The sequence below is a fragment of the Peromyscus leucopus genome, chromosome 8a (assembly GCF_004664715.2).
Source record: "Peromyscus leucopus breed LL Stock chromosome 8a, UCI_PerLeu_2.1, whole genome shotgun sequence".
NCBI classification, from domain to species: Eukaryota; Metazoa; Chordata; class Mammalia; order Rodentia; family Cricetidae; genus Peromyscus; species Peromyscus leucopus.
Genome location: NC_051085.1, coordinates 45,327,636 through 45,341,473, shown reverse-complemented (window position 1 = coordinate 45,341,473; position 13,838 = coordinate 45,327,636). Strand labels below are relative to the sequence as shown.

General features: G+C 39.1%; 1 protein-coding gene across 7 annotated transcripts in view; it reads right to left on the bottom strand.

The window, feature by feature from the left end:
* Scaf8 (SR-related CTD associated factor 8) overlaps positions 1-12,309 on the bottom strand; it is a 156,679-nt gene extending 144,370 nt beyond the window's left edge. For 4 of the 7 annotated variants that reach the window (XR_005090252.1, XR_005090253.1, XM_037200425.1 and 1 more), the window contains exons 1-6: positions 12,243-12,300; positions 9,019-9,166; positions 8,255-8,408; positions 6,937-7,067; positions 2,882-3,058; positions 910-989 (exon numbers count right to left, since the gene is read on the bottom strand). Coding sequence is in view for 5 of the 7 variants with exons in the window: in XM_037200425.1 (XP_037056320.1) it covers positions 910-989; positions 2,882-3,058; positions 6,937-7,067; positions 8,255-8,330 (464 nt within the window). In the remaining 2 variants the exon portion in view is untranslated. Of the gene's footprint in view, positions 1-909; positions 990-2,881; positions 3,059-6,936; positions 7,068-8,254; positions 8,409-9,018; positions 9,167-12,242 lie in introns of all 7 variants that reach the window. The other 3 variants (XM_037200428.1, XM_037200427.1, XM_037200426.1) reach the window with 3 other exon arrangements.
* Positions 12,310-13,838: the final 1,529 nt, after the last annotated feature.

Sequence of the window (13,838 nt, the reverse complement as noted above, 5' to 3'; positions counted from 1 at the left end):
CATTTGAATTGGTGTCTAGAAAATGAGGAAATTCGGTTCAACAGAACAGCATGTAAGACTAACAGTCACACTAGCTCTTTCCTCAGAAGGTGGGAAATCACTGGTTCTACCAACAGGGCTATTAAGAAATTCATACACTGTTTAGCTCCTTCATCTACATGACCTCAAATGGCCCTTCCAGCTTCACTATTTAGACTCTAAAATACTACTTTCAAACTCTGTCAAGGAAAATCACTGTATCAAAAGGATGCATTTCTATTTTAAGTATTCATATACATTACCCCAGTATATAAAAACTAATACTGCTTGCTTAAATGAGAGTCGCAAAGGCTTTTATCCGTCATGTTCCCTCCCTCTCCCTCCTCTCACGCTCTCCTAGTCTTTACAGATCCAGACACAAAACATAGGGCTCTGTACAACTGTTTGGGGGTGGGGGGAGTGTATGTCACCAATTTCAATAAAAACACAAAATCCATTTTTAAATAAACAAAACCCATATAATACCAATCCTGAATTCTAACTGGTTTAATGCACTTCTCAAAAACTGGCATACTTTCTAGAAGTGGACCTTGGCAGAAGCATCAGTCCTACTATTACAAATATTCTTACAACTAAGTTATTTAAAGCCAACAGAGATATAATTTAAAAAATCACAACTACACTTACCAATGCTTATCAATTTTCCTATAGGGAACTTTGATATATTCCAACTATTTGCAAAGGTCTGAAAGAATCCAAATAAATCTAGGGAGGTAATAAGACAGCAGGTCCACGGACCTCTATAATTTCAGTGCTTACAGCCTGAAACAACACCCCAGCTTATGAAAAGCTCACTCCAAGTGTTAAGACTGTTACCATCCCACTCAGCATTTAGAACAACAGAGAAAGAAAGAAAAACATAATTCTTACAGTTGAGGAGTAGGAATTTCCTTTTTGGATTCTTCGCTGTGCTCAGAATCTTCCCCAAAATCAAACCTATCCATCAACTTCTAGGGAAGAGGAAGAAAAAGACAAATGAGAAAGTGCTTCAACGTGGAAATTACAATGCTATTTTATATCTGTGATGTGAAGTAAGGGTACGGTTCCATTTTAAATTGTGCCATAGTAGAGTACGGCATTAGGAATGCATGCTTTTAGAGCACTGTAACATACAGCAGCGCCCTTACACATGGTCATCCCTGCAGCCTCACTCATTCACTCAAAGTGTAGTCTGAAACTATGACTGCCATGATTCCTTCAAGAGAAGTCATCATACAGTCTCAATATATTATTGTTTCCTATTTTCCTTGAAAGATTATCACAAGTACGTATAGACATTCATACATGGTTTCAGGCTCCTCCGGAGGTGCAGGAATGATCTCCTGAGGGACGGCTTCATCATCACAAACCATTTGGACATAGGCAGTAAAAATACTAAAAGTTTTGTTTTTCGAGACAAGTTTTCTCTGTGTAGCTCTGGCTACCCTACAACTTGCTCTATAGACCAAGCTGGCCTCCAACTCAGAGATCCACTTCCCTGAGTGCTGGGATCAAAGGCGTGCACCACCATGCCCAGCTCACTAAACAATGTTTACAGAAAATGAAGGATTATGGAACTCTAACTTAAAAAAACCATCTAGGGTCATAATCAATTGTTAACTAGTCCTAGCAATGTTAAAATGTGTCTAGCTACTAGTACTAAATTAAGAGCGATTAGCCAAATGGCTCATTATCCAAGAAATAAAGTCTACCCAAGAAATCAGTATTGATTTTCTGATGAAAATAATAGTAGCAGGAATAACATATATACACGTTGTGGAATATTAGTTGAAGATGTGTTACACTTGTTTTTGCTGTGGAACATTTGTTTAACGATGCAAACATGTGTTGCATTCTTTTATGTTGCATTTGTTTAACTCTGTGAAGCTGTGTTACTGTGCCTGTCTAAAACACCTGATGGTCTAATAAAGACCTGAACAGCCAACAGCAAGGCAGGACAAAGGTTGGGAAGAGCTGGCAGGCAGAGATTAAGAGAAAGGCAGAGATTGAGAGAAGAGGGAGGAACGAGAAAAGAAGGAAGGAGGACACCATGGGCCAACCATCCAGCCACACAGCCAAACAAGGAGTAAGAAAGAAAAAGAAAGAGAGAGAGAGAGAGAGAGAGAGAGAGAGAGAGAGAGAGAGACAGAAAGAAAGAAAGAAAGAAAGAAAGAAAGAAAGAAAGAAAGAAAGAAAGAAAGAAAGAAAGAGAAAAAGGTAAAAGCCCAGAGGCAAAAGGTAGACACAATAATTTAAGAAAAGCTGGCTAGAAATAAACCTAGCTAAGGCCGGGCATTCTTAAGCAAGAGTAAGTCTCCGTGTGATTATCTGGGGGTTAGGTGGTGGGTCCCCAAAGAGCAAAGAACAAAGAGTAAAAATAAAACCAACTACACATACACACGCGTTTGTATGTGCATATTTATATACACACATACATCACTGCTAAGATACACTCCGAACTGACAATCATAAAGAAGATATCACACAAAAAAACTATAAACAAAAAAACTATAAACAAAACAGCCTCAATTTTAAAAACCCTATTTTTTTCATAGTTAAACCTACACATAAAATATACAGTAATATCAACTACAGAACATTTTTTCCTTTGAGTTTTCACATACTGATTATTTTATCAGGTCAAATTACAGAACTTCATAAACCACCCAAATCAGCACTTGGGAGGCTGAGACAGGCAGATTGTGTAGTAGAAGCCAACATATGCTACATAAAAAGGTTCTATCAAAACCACACACACACAACAAAAGTCTGCGGTGAAATACAACGTACAAAGTAGACTCTAAATGCTATGACGTAAAGTCTATCAGTTCACATAAACGCATCAGGTATTTATAACTAGTACCTTGTTGAAAGAGACTCCCTGATCCAAGGGTGTAAGGGAGTTGGCTGCTGCGGCTGCAGCTGTAAGCTGTGCTGTGAGTGCCTGCAACTGAACCACTAGACCAGCATCCAAGGCCTGCAGGATGGAAGGCTGGGGCTTCTGCTGTTGTATCTGTAAGGTTTGTATGAGCTGCTGAAGCTGGAAGGGGAAAAATAGCATTTTTAGAAACTGAATCTTTATGGATAAACATTTGTAGCGAATAAATTTTATCATCCTAAAGACAAAGTGTTTTTAATGTGTGGTGGTTTGAATGAGAAATGTCCCAACAGATGCAAGTATCTGAACACATAGGCTGTTTGGGGAGGTTAGGAATTTTTTTGGGGGGAAGGAAGTGAAGAGTGGAGACAGGTTTTGAGAACTTAGAGCCTCGCCACACTTCCAGCTCACACTCTTCGATTGTGTTTGCAGTTGAAGATGTGTTCTCTGGGCTTCTTGTGTGCTCTAGATGCCTGCTGCCATGCTACCCTCATCACTCTGGGTTGTCTCCCTTTGGACAGCTGAGCCAAAATCAACTATTCCAGAAGTCACTTTAGTCATGGTGTTTTACCACAGAAATGAAAATTATTACAGAAGCTGGACAACCTGAGGTCATGAAACTTAATATGCTTTGCTGGAAGAACAGAGGCTGGACAGCTGGGGCTGAAAAGTCAGCCACAATGAAATCGCCTGGTAAGTATTTCCTCAGGGTCAGCAGAAGCTCTGGAAAGCAGAGGCCTGAGACTTCACATCATCAGGTGACAAGCAATCTGGCAAATATTATCTCCCACATGGTACTGGTTTTGAGTGATTGAAGGGCTCACAAAACAAAGTAAAAAGCATCACTATGGGAGCTGGAGAGATGGCTCGGCAAGTGAGACCACTGGCTGCTCTTCCAGAGGACCAGGTTCAATGTCCAGCACACACATAGTAGTTCACAACCATCTATAACTCTAGTCCTGGGGATCCAACACTGTTTTCTGGCCTCTGTGAGTACTAGGCCAGAATGTGGTACACAATATTTAGAAAAAACACCCATACACATAAAATAAAAATAAACAGAATGATGAGTGGCACTATGCATCAGGGTCAGAGTCCTTGAAGAAGCCAGGAAAGGTCACTGGCAAAAGTGCAGCCTCGGTTGCAGTGGTGACCCCAGCATACTGGAGATGCCAGGACTGTGGAAAATCCACTCGGGACAGAAGCACTGTGAGGTGGAGCTGGCTTGAGCCTGAGACAAGCTGTGCATGTGCTGTGAGTGGCAGAGACAGAGAAATGGGACTTCCCAACACTCTGGAGTCAGCCCAGTTCATGAGTCAGATACGGAGCTTTTTTCACACTGTTGGATATTAGTTTTAGTTTGATTTGACTGTAACTGTGCTCTGGTTCTTCCTTCTTGGAACAAGAAAGTATGCAATGTATTTTGGAATTTATAGGAGCCCACAATGAAGGGACTTACGGATTTTTAAAGACTGTGGAACTATTGAAATTGTAGTGTGTTTTATATTATGACTTAATGTAAGATTTGATGAACCAACAAAGGGAAAGTTACAGTTTAAAGTGGTGTTTGTTGTGTCAAAGTTAACAAGGGATAGAATGTCATAGTTAGATTTCAGGTGTCAACTTGACACAAACCTAACTTCATTTGGGAAGAGGGAACCTCACTAGAAGAAGTACCTCAGTCAGATGGGCCTATGGCCATGACTTAGCAATATTTTCTTTTCTTTTTCTTTTTTTTTTTTTTTTTTTGGTTTTTTTCGAGACAGAGTTTTTCTGTGTAGCTTTTGGAGCCTGCCTTGGAACTCACTTTGTAGACCAGGCTGGCCACAAACTCACAGGGATTCACCTGCTTCTGCCTCCTGAGTACTGGGATTAAAGGCATGCACCACCACTGCCTGGCCAGCAGCAACATTTTAACTAGTAATTGAAGTAGGACAACCCAGGTCACTGTGGGTGGTGTCATCCCTAGGTAACAGGGCCTGGGATAAGTATAAGGAAGGTAGCTGACCTGGAGTTGGGAACCTCTATGGTCTCTAATTCCAGGTTGGAAGTGTAAGGCAAAAGAACCCTACCCTCCCAAGTTGCTTCAGTCAGGGTTTACCACAGCAGGAGAGCAGATAAGTGGGTAGCACCTAAGTCCTTGAAAAGCCTGGCCTGCTTTTGGAAAGTCATGAGTATTACACACGAAACAGTCACATTGTAACAGTGGAACAAAGAACTCATCACAGACTAGATGCTTTCACTAAGCTTCTCATCATTCTTCAATTAATTCCACAAGGGCTAAGCCCTGACCAGGACAACAGCTTTTATATCAATCAGATTTACTATCTGAGAACACATTTCCTGAAAACAGGAGAGAAACCTATTCAACAGGGAGTCTGAGACTTAACAAGTGTCACAAATGATGAATAGAGCAAACTACAATTGCAGCAATACCTATTCCTGTTCTTCTGCCATCTTTAAGAAACAAAACAAAGCATGAGATTGAAAAAAATGGCTCAGTGGTAGCACCTGCCACACTTCCAGGACTCAGGTTTGGTTCCCAGCATCCATGTCAGGCAGGTCACAACCACCTGTATCATCCAGTGTCCTCTTCTGGCCTCCAGGTACACACATAAATAAAATAATAAAATAAAATCTTAAAAAACACAACAAAGAGGCTGGAGAGATGGCTTAGAAGTTAAGAGCGCTGACTCTTCTTCCAGAGAACCCGGATTCAATTCCCAGCACCCACATGGCAGCTCACACCCCTCTGTAACTCTAGTTCCAGGGGACCCCGACACCCATGGCAAAAACACAAGTGCACATAAATAAAATAAAAATATATTTTAAAAAACCACAACAAAACAAAAACACTTAAGAGAGCTGGTGAGGAGGTATCTCTGCGGGGAAAGGTGCTTGCTTTCCAGCCTGATGGCCTGGGTTTACTCAAACTCCAGGAACCACATGGTAGGAGTGAATCAATCCATGCAAGTTGTGGCCTCCGCACACTTAGGTGCATGCACACAGAAACACATACAATAACAAAATCTTTATGATTTTGTAAGAAGTCCTTCGTGCACACAATCCAGGTTGAAGTTGAAGCATTAACCCTTTAATAGTTCCATATATAGCTGAGTGAGGAGTAAGCCGTTAACTAATGCTCTATAGGAAAGGAGGGCAGCTATAGTTGACAATGATTATTTTAATCACATCCAGTAAAGAGGATTTGACTGTTCACAACAAAAAGAAAAAATGGCTGAGGTAGTAAATACGCCATTTACCCCAATCTGAATATTACAAATTTCATATTGCATTGAATATCATATTACTGCTTCATAAACACACAATTACATTGTTAATAAAACAAAAACTACATAGTATAGTTTTTACAATTTATAACTGTCAATAAAGATTAGAAAAATGAAATGGAAAAGCTATTATTAACAGCTAGTAAATAATCTCAGCTCTATCTTAAAACAGCAATATTAAGAAACAACCTAGAGTCACACAATTATCAAAACAATATTAATACAGTAGAAAAAAAACAACATAAACATGACCTTACCACCAAGATCAACAATGACATAAAAGACACACACTCTCTCACGGCACTTGAATGAAGGAAGCAACAAGGGAAGAGAGGGGAAACAAGCTTGTCCTCCCCTCCTTTACACAACTCGATATTCCTCTGACATCTCCAATTCCCCCAAGAGCACTGTTCAAATCCCCACAGCACTAACTTTCTCTACAATGACTTCCTAGTCTAGTGGGTCCTACTACAATGACAACAGGAAGCACCCTGGTGTATCAGTGGGATAGCAATGGCACCTAACAAGGGTCCGCCCAAGCTATGTGCTACCGCAGGATTCTGATACAGAAAGAACTTCCCAGAGAACAAACCTCAAAGATAAGATAAGGTTCATGATGAATTACTGAGTGAAAACTACAAGTCACGAGTGTAACTTACCAGTCACACGTGCAGTGTTCCCACTGGTAAACGGAAAGGACAAGGAAAATTGAAGGTAGTCTGTTAAGGACTCAACAGGAGGACTGCTCACCTGCTGACCTTGAGGACTCTGTAAGATCTGAGCAACGGCTGCCAGTGTGTCTGTGTTTGTTATCTGAGACACCCATGGATCAGGTAAGCCTTGGACCACATTGGCTGGAGTAACAGGTGTCACAGGGGTTCCTTTTTGAAAAGACATCACACACACACACACCCAAAAAGTAAGTAAATAATACGTGAAGAGGTAAAAAGATGCATTCAGTTAATATATAAAATATAATCAAATAGCTTATTTTTACTTTATCGCCTCCATCTTGAAAACCACCAAAAGCATTTATGTGATTAGTTTTATAAACGGGCAGGAAACCTCCACCTACCCCCATGGGATCTGCCCATACCTGTCTTAATAAAACAAACTAAGCTACCATTTTAATGAAGCCTGTCATCAAAGGTTAATAACAGAAAATTCTTCCATTTGTTTTTGTTTATCTGTTTTTGGAGATAGGGTTTCTCTATGTAGCCCTGATTGTCCTGAAACTCACTCTATAGACCAGGCTGGCCTCCAACAAACAGATATCTGCCTATCTCTGCCTCTTAAGTACTGGGATTAAAGGGGTGCGTCACCAGGTCCAGCTCAGAAAATACTTTAACAGGAGGAAATAACAAACCTACAATTCTTCCTGAGAAAAGCTGTGAGTTTATGTAAGATAAAACCATGTTTTGTTCAAAACTTGGTTACACAAAGAAATCTGTTCATAGACAGGTGTACAACAAAAGCTAAGTACCAAAAAGTTAACAAATGTTAGGTTCAGAGTAAAATTGAAAATATCACTTAGATGTTTCAAGAAGATCAAATTTTGAGATAATTATATTAAAGCAATCTTGGCTTTATTAAGCAGTATTTTGGGTTCTTCTTAAAAATTACGTCCCCCAAATTTCCTGTAAACCTCAAGTTAAGTTATCCACAAGATTAAGGAGTTACAAACACTGAGAACTGGGGGTGGCTCAGTGGAAGAGTGCGGGCCTAGCATATGTGGAGCCCGGAGTCAACCCCTGGAGTACACAACAAAACAAAAATAAACTGTAATCATCACCTCTTCCAAAATGTATGTTCCTGGTGATTGAAGAAAATCAATTTTTCAAATTGTTTTTTAAATGTTAGATTAACAGCAAAAGCAATTTCATTTCACAATCTCAAAGAGACACACCTGCCTTTGTTTCCCCAGCATAAGGATTCAACCACATTCAGCCTCTGGGTCACTGTCTTTCATCTGTGTAACGATGGACAAGCTCCACACTGGTACCTTATCTGTCGCTCACACAGATGATAGGGTGAGAGCAGGACCTGAGTCTGCACTACGGGTACATACCTGGAGTATTGCTCATCGCTGCAGTGGTGCCAGCCAAAACTGGGGTGACAACTGGGGGGGGAATCCCTGCTGCCATATCCAGAAGAGGCTGGATAATCTCACTCTTAAAAACATTATTCTTCTGCCACAAGTTTAATACTCTCACTATTTTACTCTAGAAGAAAGGAGAAAAATAACACTCAATTTTTTGCTTTCAAAACATTAGCACAACTCAATTCACACAGAGTATTTGAACATAGGATGTAAAAGAGATTAAAGTATTTCTATGGTAAATTCTGTCTCAAAAATTGTTTTCAACTATTCTGTATGTTCTAACATTTTCTGCTTTCAAAATCTTAGCACTCATATAGGTTATTCAGACATACTATGGAAAGAGAGATTAAAATACTTCTATGGTAAATTCCAACCTGAAATTGTTTTTAACCATTCTGCAATTCCTAGCTCTAGGCAATAAGGGAAGTTACTTCTGACATCTCCACAAGATAAATGAAAGTTATACTTAGCAGAAGCAGAGTGCCAACTAGGCTCCACTTTCTATGCATGTCAATTCACATGATCACACAGCCACCTACACAACTGCCCTACAACGCCCCTTTTTGGGTCCCAGGATCAAATGAAGGTCACTCGGCCCAAAAGCAAGCACCTTACTCACTGAACTGTCATCTGCCTTCTCAGAGAACTCTGAGGCAGAGGCAGGCTCTATCTCAATATCATGCGTACACACACATAAAGGTGAATTTAACCCTGACTCATACAATGCTTACCTTCTGAACTAGCAAGTAACTTCAGGACAAAGTCCTCATCTAATGTGACTCTTAACAAATTTCATTTTATAAGCTATTTAAATAACTTTAGAGAGGGCATTTCTTCACTTAAGAAATGTAGCTCAGCGCCTGTGTTCAGCATGTTTCCCTGACCAAAAGAAAAAGGACAATTTACCAAACTCAATTCCTGCCTAAGAACCTTGCCATAACTGTACTTTAAACCCACAGCAATAGATTACTCTGCGCACAGTCTGAGGCACAGCCCTCTCCTTTGAACTTCTGTTACTGTTCCTACCTACTCTCTCCCTAGGTGGATAAAGCCAACACCCCACTAGCATTATTACTCAATTTGACCCTTGGGGTAAGAATTATGTTCTATATCAATAATGTTCTACATTATTTGATGACTTAGAATAATCTGAGTCCTTTACCACTTGGCAAAAATAAACAAATGAATCCTGCATCTTCTCCATCGTTTGTCTCCTTCTGAGAGGCCCTTTGACTGCAGGTGCGCATCCCATTTATTCTCTCAAAGAATCTCAACCCGCTCCTACAGGTATGTCACACTGTGTTTTAATCTCACCCTGTTCTGGGTGAGGTCCATGCAGTCATGTCATATTTAGGTAGTTTCTGTAAAATTCATGACCTGTGTGCTTGACACTTCTCATTCACTTGGTCCTAGGCCAATACATTTTACAAACATTTAAACCCCCAGTTTCATCATTTACAAAATGAGACTGTAACCCATTTTTTGTTGTTCTTTTCCTGAACTGTGACTGTAACCAAGATTTCAGGTATCAGCATGTGCAGACCTTAGCTATAAGCCCTTAGGGCAAAGCTACAGGTTATCATCAGTCACAGCTCTACTTCAACTTACTTTGAATCCTCACCTTTCTCCAACAGAGTTCCCATGAAATCCCAACTTAGTCCTCAAATTCTATTGGCTCAATTGCTGCTGATCTCTTATTCAGTGTGATACAAACTTGAAAGGACTGGGTTACACAGATCTCTGTGCCACACTCTGAGGAGCACAGAGACTCCTACTTAGTCTCCTTGGTCAAAGGACTGCTTACAGATCCTGGGGACTTCAAGATGCCCAACGAAGAAGAATGTTCCACATTTTTTACCATACTTTTTCTTAACCTTAAAGGTTTTTCTACCATTTTTTTAAAAAAATAATCATTAATTAAACCCACTTCTTGAAATAAATATCACCCAAACCCATACTAAGACTAGTAAAAGCTATCTCCTCATGTCAGCACAGGACGATCTGAATCATAACTATTTAATATAAAGATTCTATAACCAAGAACCACCAATCACTATTCTAAGGCAATTTGTTACATTAAGAAAAATAAATTATAGGCTACTGTTAAGCACTGGAAAAGAAAACAATAATTAAATAGTATTTTATAATAGTAAAAATAATTTTAAAAATAAACATTTGGTTCACTCTAACATGCAGGTTACATTAAATGTGTAAAATACTGTATTTCAAATGATGCATAAGAAAAATAAAAATTATAAAGCTGGAAGGTGGTGGCACATGCCTTTAAGGAAGGAAAGAGGGAAGGGACAGATGGATGGATGGATGGATGGAGGGAGGGAGGGGAGAGGGAGGGAGGGAGGGAGGGAGGAAAGGAAGGAGGGAGGGAGGGAGAGAGAAAAGGAAGGAAGCTTCTAGGCTTCTGATTCAACTCCTGCCTCTGCACGGTGAGGGCACTCAGAAAGTACCAGGCATTCTTTTGGCTTAAATGAACATTTCTCAATGTCTGATACTCACGTTCTTCAAAATAACAAGTCCAGCAACATCATTCTGTCTCTATATACAGCATCAACTCCTTTATTACTGAGATTTCAGATTCATGTAATCTTTCCTCATATAGTTTTAAAATACCTTACTCAATAAAGACTATCCTGAGAGGTGTTAGTCATGAAACCTACAAGATTAAGACTGATTGTGTAACTTTCAGAAATTCAAGTTCAAATCAGCATGATTTCTAAATCAGTTGTTAATACTTACTATTTCAAATTAATGATTTTACATGGAATTCTACTTTAAGAATTCATTAAGATGGGTGCCTGAAAATCTGAAACATTCTTTAGGACTACTAGCTAGGCTTACCACAATACCAAATTAACTAAAACAATGTACAAGAGCTTCTAGGAATTATATCTAAGAATATTTACAAAGAATATGCTATAACAAATTTATCCCCACCCATAATAATGATGTTTAAAACTTAAGATACGATGGTGATTAAAAATGAAACTACCTGGGCTGGAGAAATGGCTTAGAGGTTAAGAGTACTGACTGCTCTTCCAAAGGTCCTGAGTTCAATTCCCAGCAACCACATGGTGGCTCACAACCACCTGTAATAAGGTCTGGTGCCCTCTTCTGGTCATACATGTTGTATACATAATAAATAAATAAATAAATAAATAAATAAATAAATAAATAAATAAATAAATAAATAAATAAATAAATAAATAAATAAATGAAACTACCCAATCTTGTTGTAAGCTTTAGATTTCAGATTCTTCCTTATAACAACCCTCACCCAGTCTCCTCTCTTTTTAATGTGTTTATCAGAGAAACAGAAGAGGGTGCTGAATCATGACATGGCTCTGATAGAGAAATGCTCATAATAACTGAGCCAGCTCCAGCCCTGTTCACCCACTCATAACCTTTTCCTAATTTAAAAACAGAAAGAAAAAAATATCACTTCCAAATCAGCATTCAACTTAAGTAACTTTCTAGTAATGTTAAAGGGATATGAAGGAAACATCTCCCTTTATTCTTGGCTCTGGATTCTTTACCTGCTGATTACAGACACATACTAAAATCTGAGTGTCGGTCTTTAGCACTTACAAAACTGTAACAGAATTTTGATACGTACTTTTCTATAAACTGGTTGGCAGATCCATTTTCTACAAAACTGAATGGTAAATATCAATTCAAAACCCACAATTCTCTACTGATTACATGCACGACTCAATGTCTACAATTTCAAAATATTTCTGTAGTCAATTTCTTTTACAGTTGCTTCAATAAATTAAAAAGTAGCAAAAGCAACTACATCTTTCTACTCTCTAAACATTCTAAGAGTAAATATTAGAATTCAGAGTAACTGAGAGTAAATGACAACACAAGGTCCTATAATAAGATAATCTAACACTCTAAGAAAAGGAGTAACGACTCCTTTAACGAAACAATATCATACCTTGTCATCCCCAGGGCAACGATATAAATTCTGGAAAGTGCTAATGATGTTATTACTAAATCTGGGTGCAAACACATCCTTCTCTTGACCGAACTGATGGCGGGATTGTCGCACAATGGAGTCAATAACATACAGTCCAGGTACCTTGTATTCTGGTTTACACTGATGAGAAAAGAGTAAGAGGGGAGGAAACAAAGTTTGTAAAACCCTTGAGAGACGAAAACAGTATAAACCCTACTCAAAGAAAAACACTGTTCATGCCCTAATCAATACCAGCCTTGCCCAGTCCTTATCATCCATCTCTGGAATGGCACCTTAAAGAAGAGACTCTACTTTGGCTATTCAATGCATTCAGGTCAACTGTCACTCACCCAAATTCCAAACTAACACTGCCTAGCTGATTTCAATGGCTGAAAACAATCTGATAAAGAAGACATTATAAAAAAATTATTTAATGATTTTGAAAAGCTGTAACAATGGAAGCAAAATCAGGAAAAGATTAGAAAATGCTCTGCAAGCATGCACTAGACTCCACCTGAACATCACCCTTCTGTATCAGTAAAAGAACAAGTCAAACAGCCATTGTATCATGCTAAATATATCTAGCCTAAAGTTTAACTGTCTCAAATACCTCGTCTATAGAGGAACATGACACTACCACCAGAAACACTCTGGGAAAATTGCTAACACTCAAACATGCAAGTATTCACACTATCCCAACGGGTCACTGTCTTGTAACTTACTTGTCTATAATTTATTTTGTAGGCTACAAGGCTCTCTACTTCTTAGCACAGGGGTTCCGAGCTTATGTACTTGGAATCCAGCTTTATACTCTAACACAAGAAACCCAGGAAAACTTGGCTTTCTTGTCTTGTTTACTCTATGCACATGATGAGTTATGTGCCTGCATGTATGAATGTGCACCACCTGCAGGAATGAGAAGAGGACATCAGATCCCCTGGAAATGGAGTTATAAATGGCTGTAAGCTGCCATCAAGGAGCTGGAAATAGCATCCAGGTCCTCTGCAAGAACAACTGTAGCCACTGAGCCATCTCCCCAGCCCCAAGAAAATTTGCACATCCTTACACACAGGCAAAATTCTCATACTGGCATCTGTAGCTATCATCAGTCACAGGGTTGTCTGACAAAGAACCCTTTGGGCAAGTTCAGCACCATTCTCTGCAACATTAAACATACTCACTCAATAAATCCATTCAAACTTGAACTTCTACTCTCATGTATTAAAAGTCACCAGTAGGGAAAATAAAATCAGAAAACACGAGTGACTGAATCTGCAAATAACTGAATAATACTGCAGTGGCTAGCCCATGATACAGTTAGGGTGACACAATGTGGGTAATTTTTCTTTTTATCTGAAAAGCTGATCTATGAACGGACGATTTCAGTGTTTCTAATAGCAAAATCTATAATTTATAGACTGCATCGTAAGTATAAAATCTACACTAAGGGATGGAAAAATAGCTTAGTAGGTCAGAGTACATGAGTGTCATCCCCAGGGCAACAATATAAATTCTGGAAAGTGCTAATGATGTTATTACTAAATCTGGGTGCAAACACATCCTGAGTTCAAATCC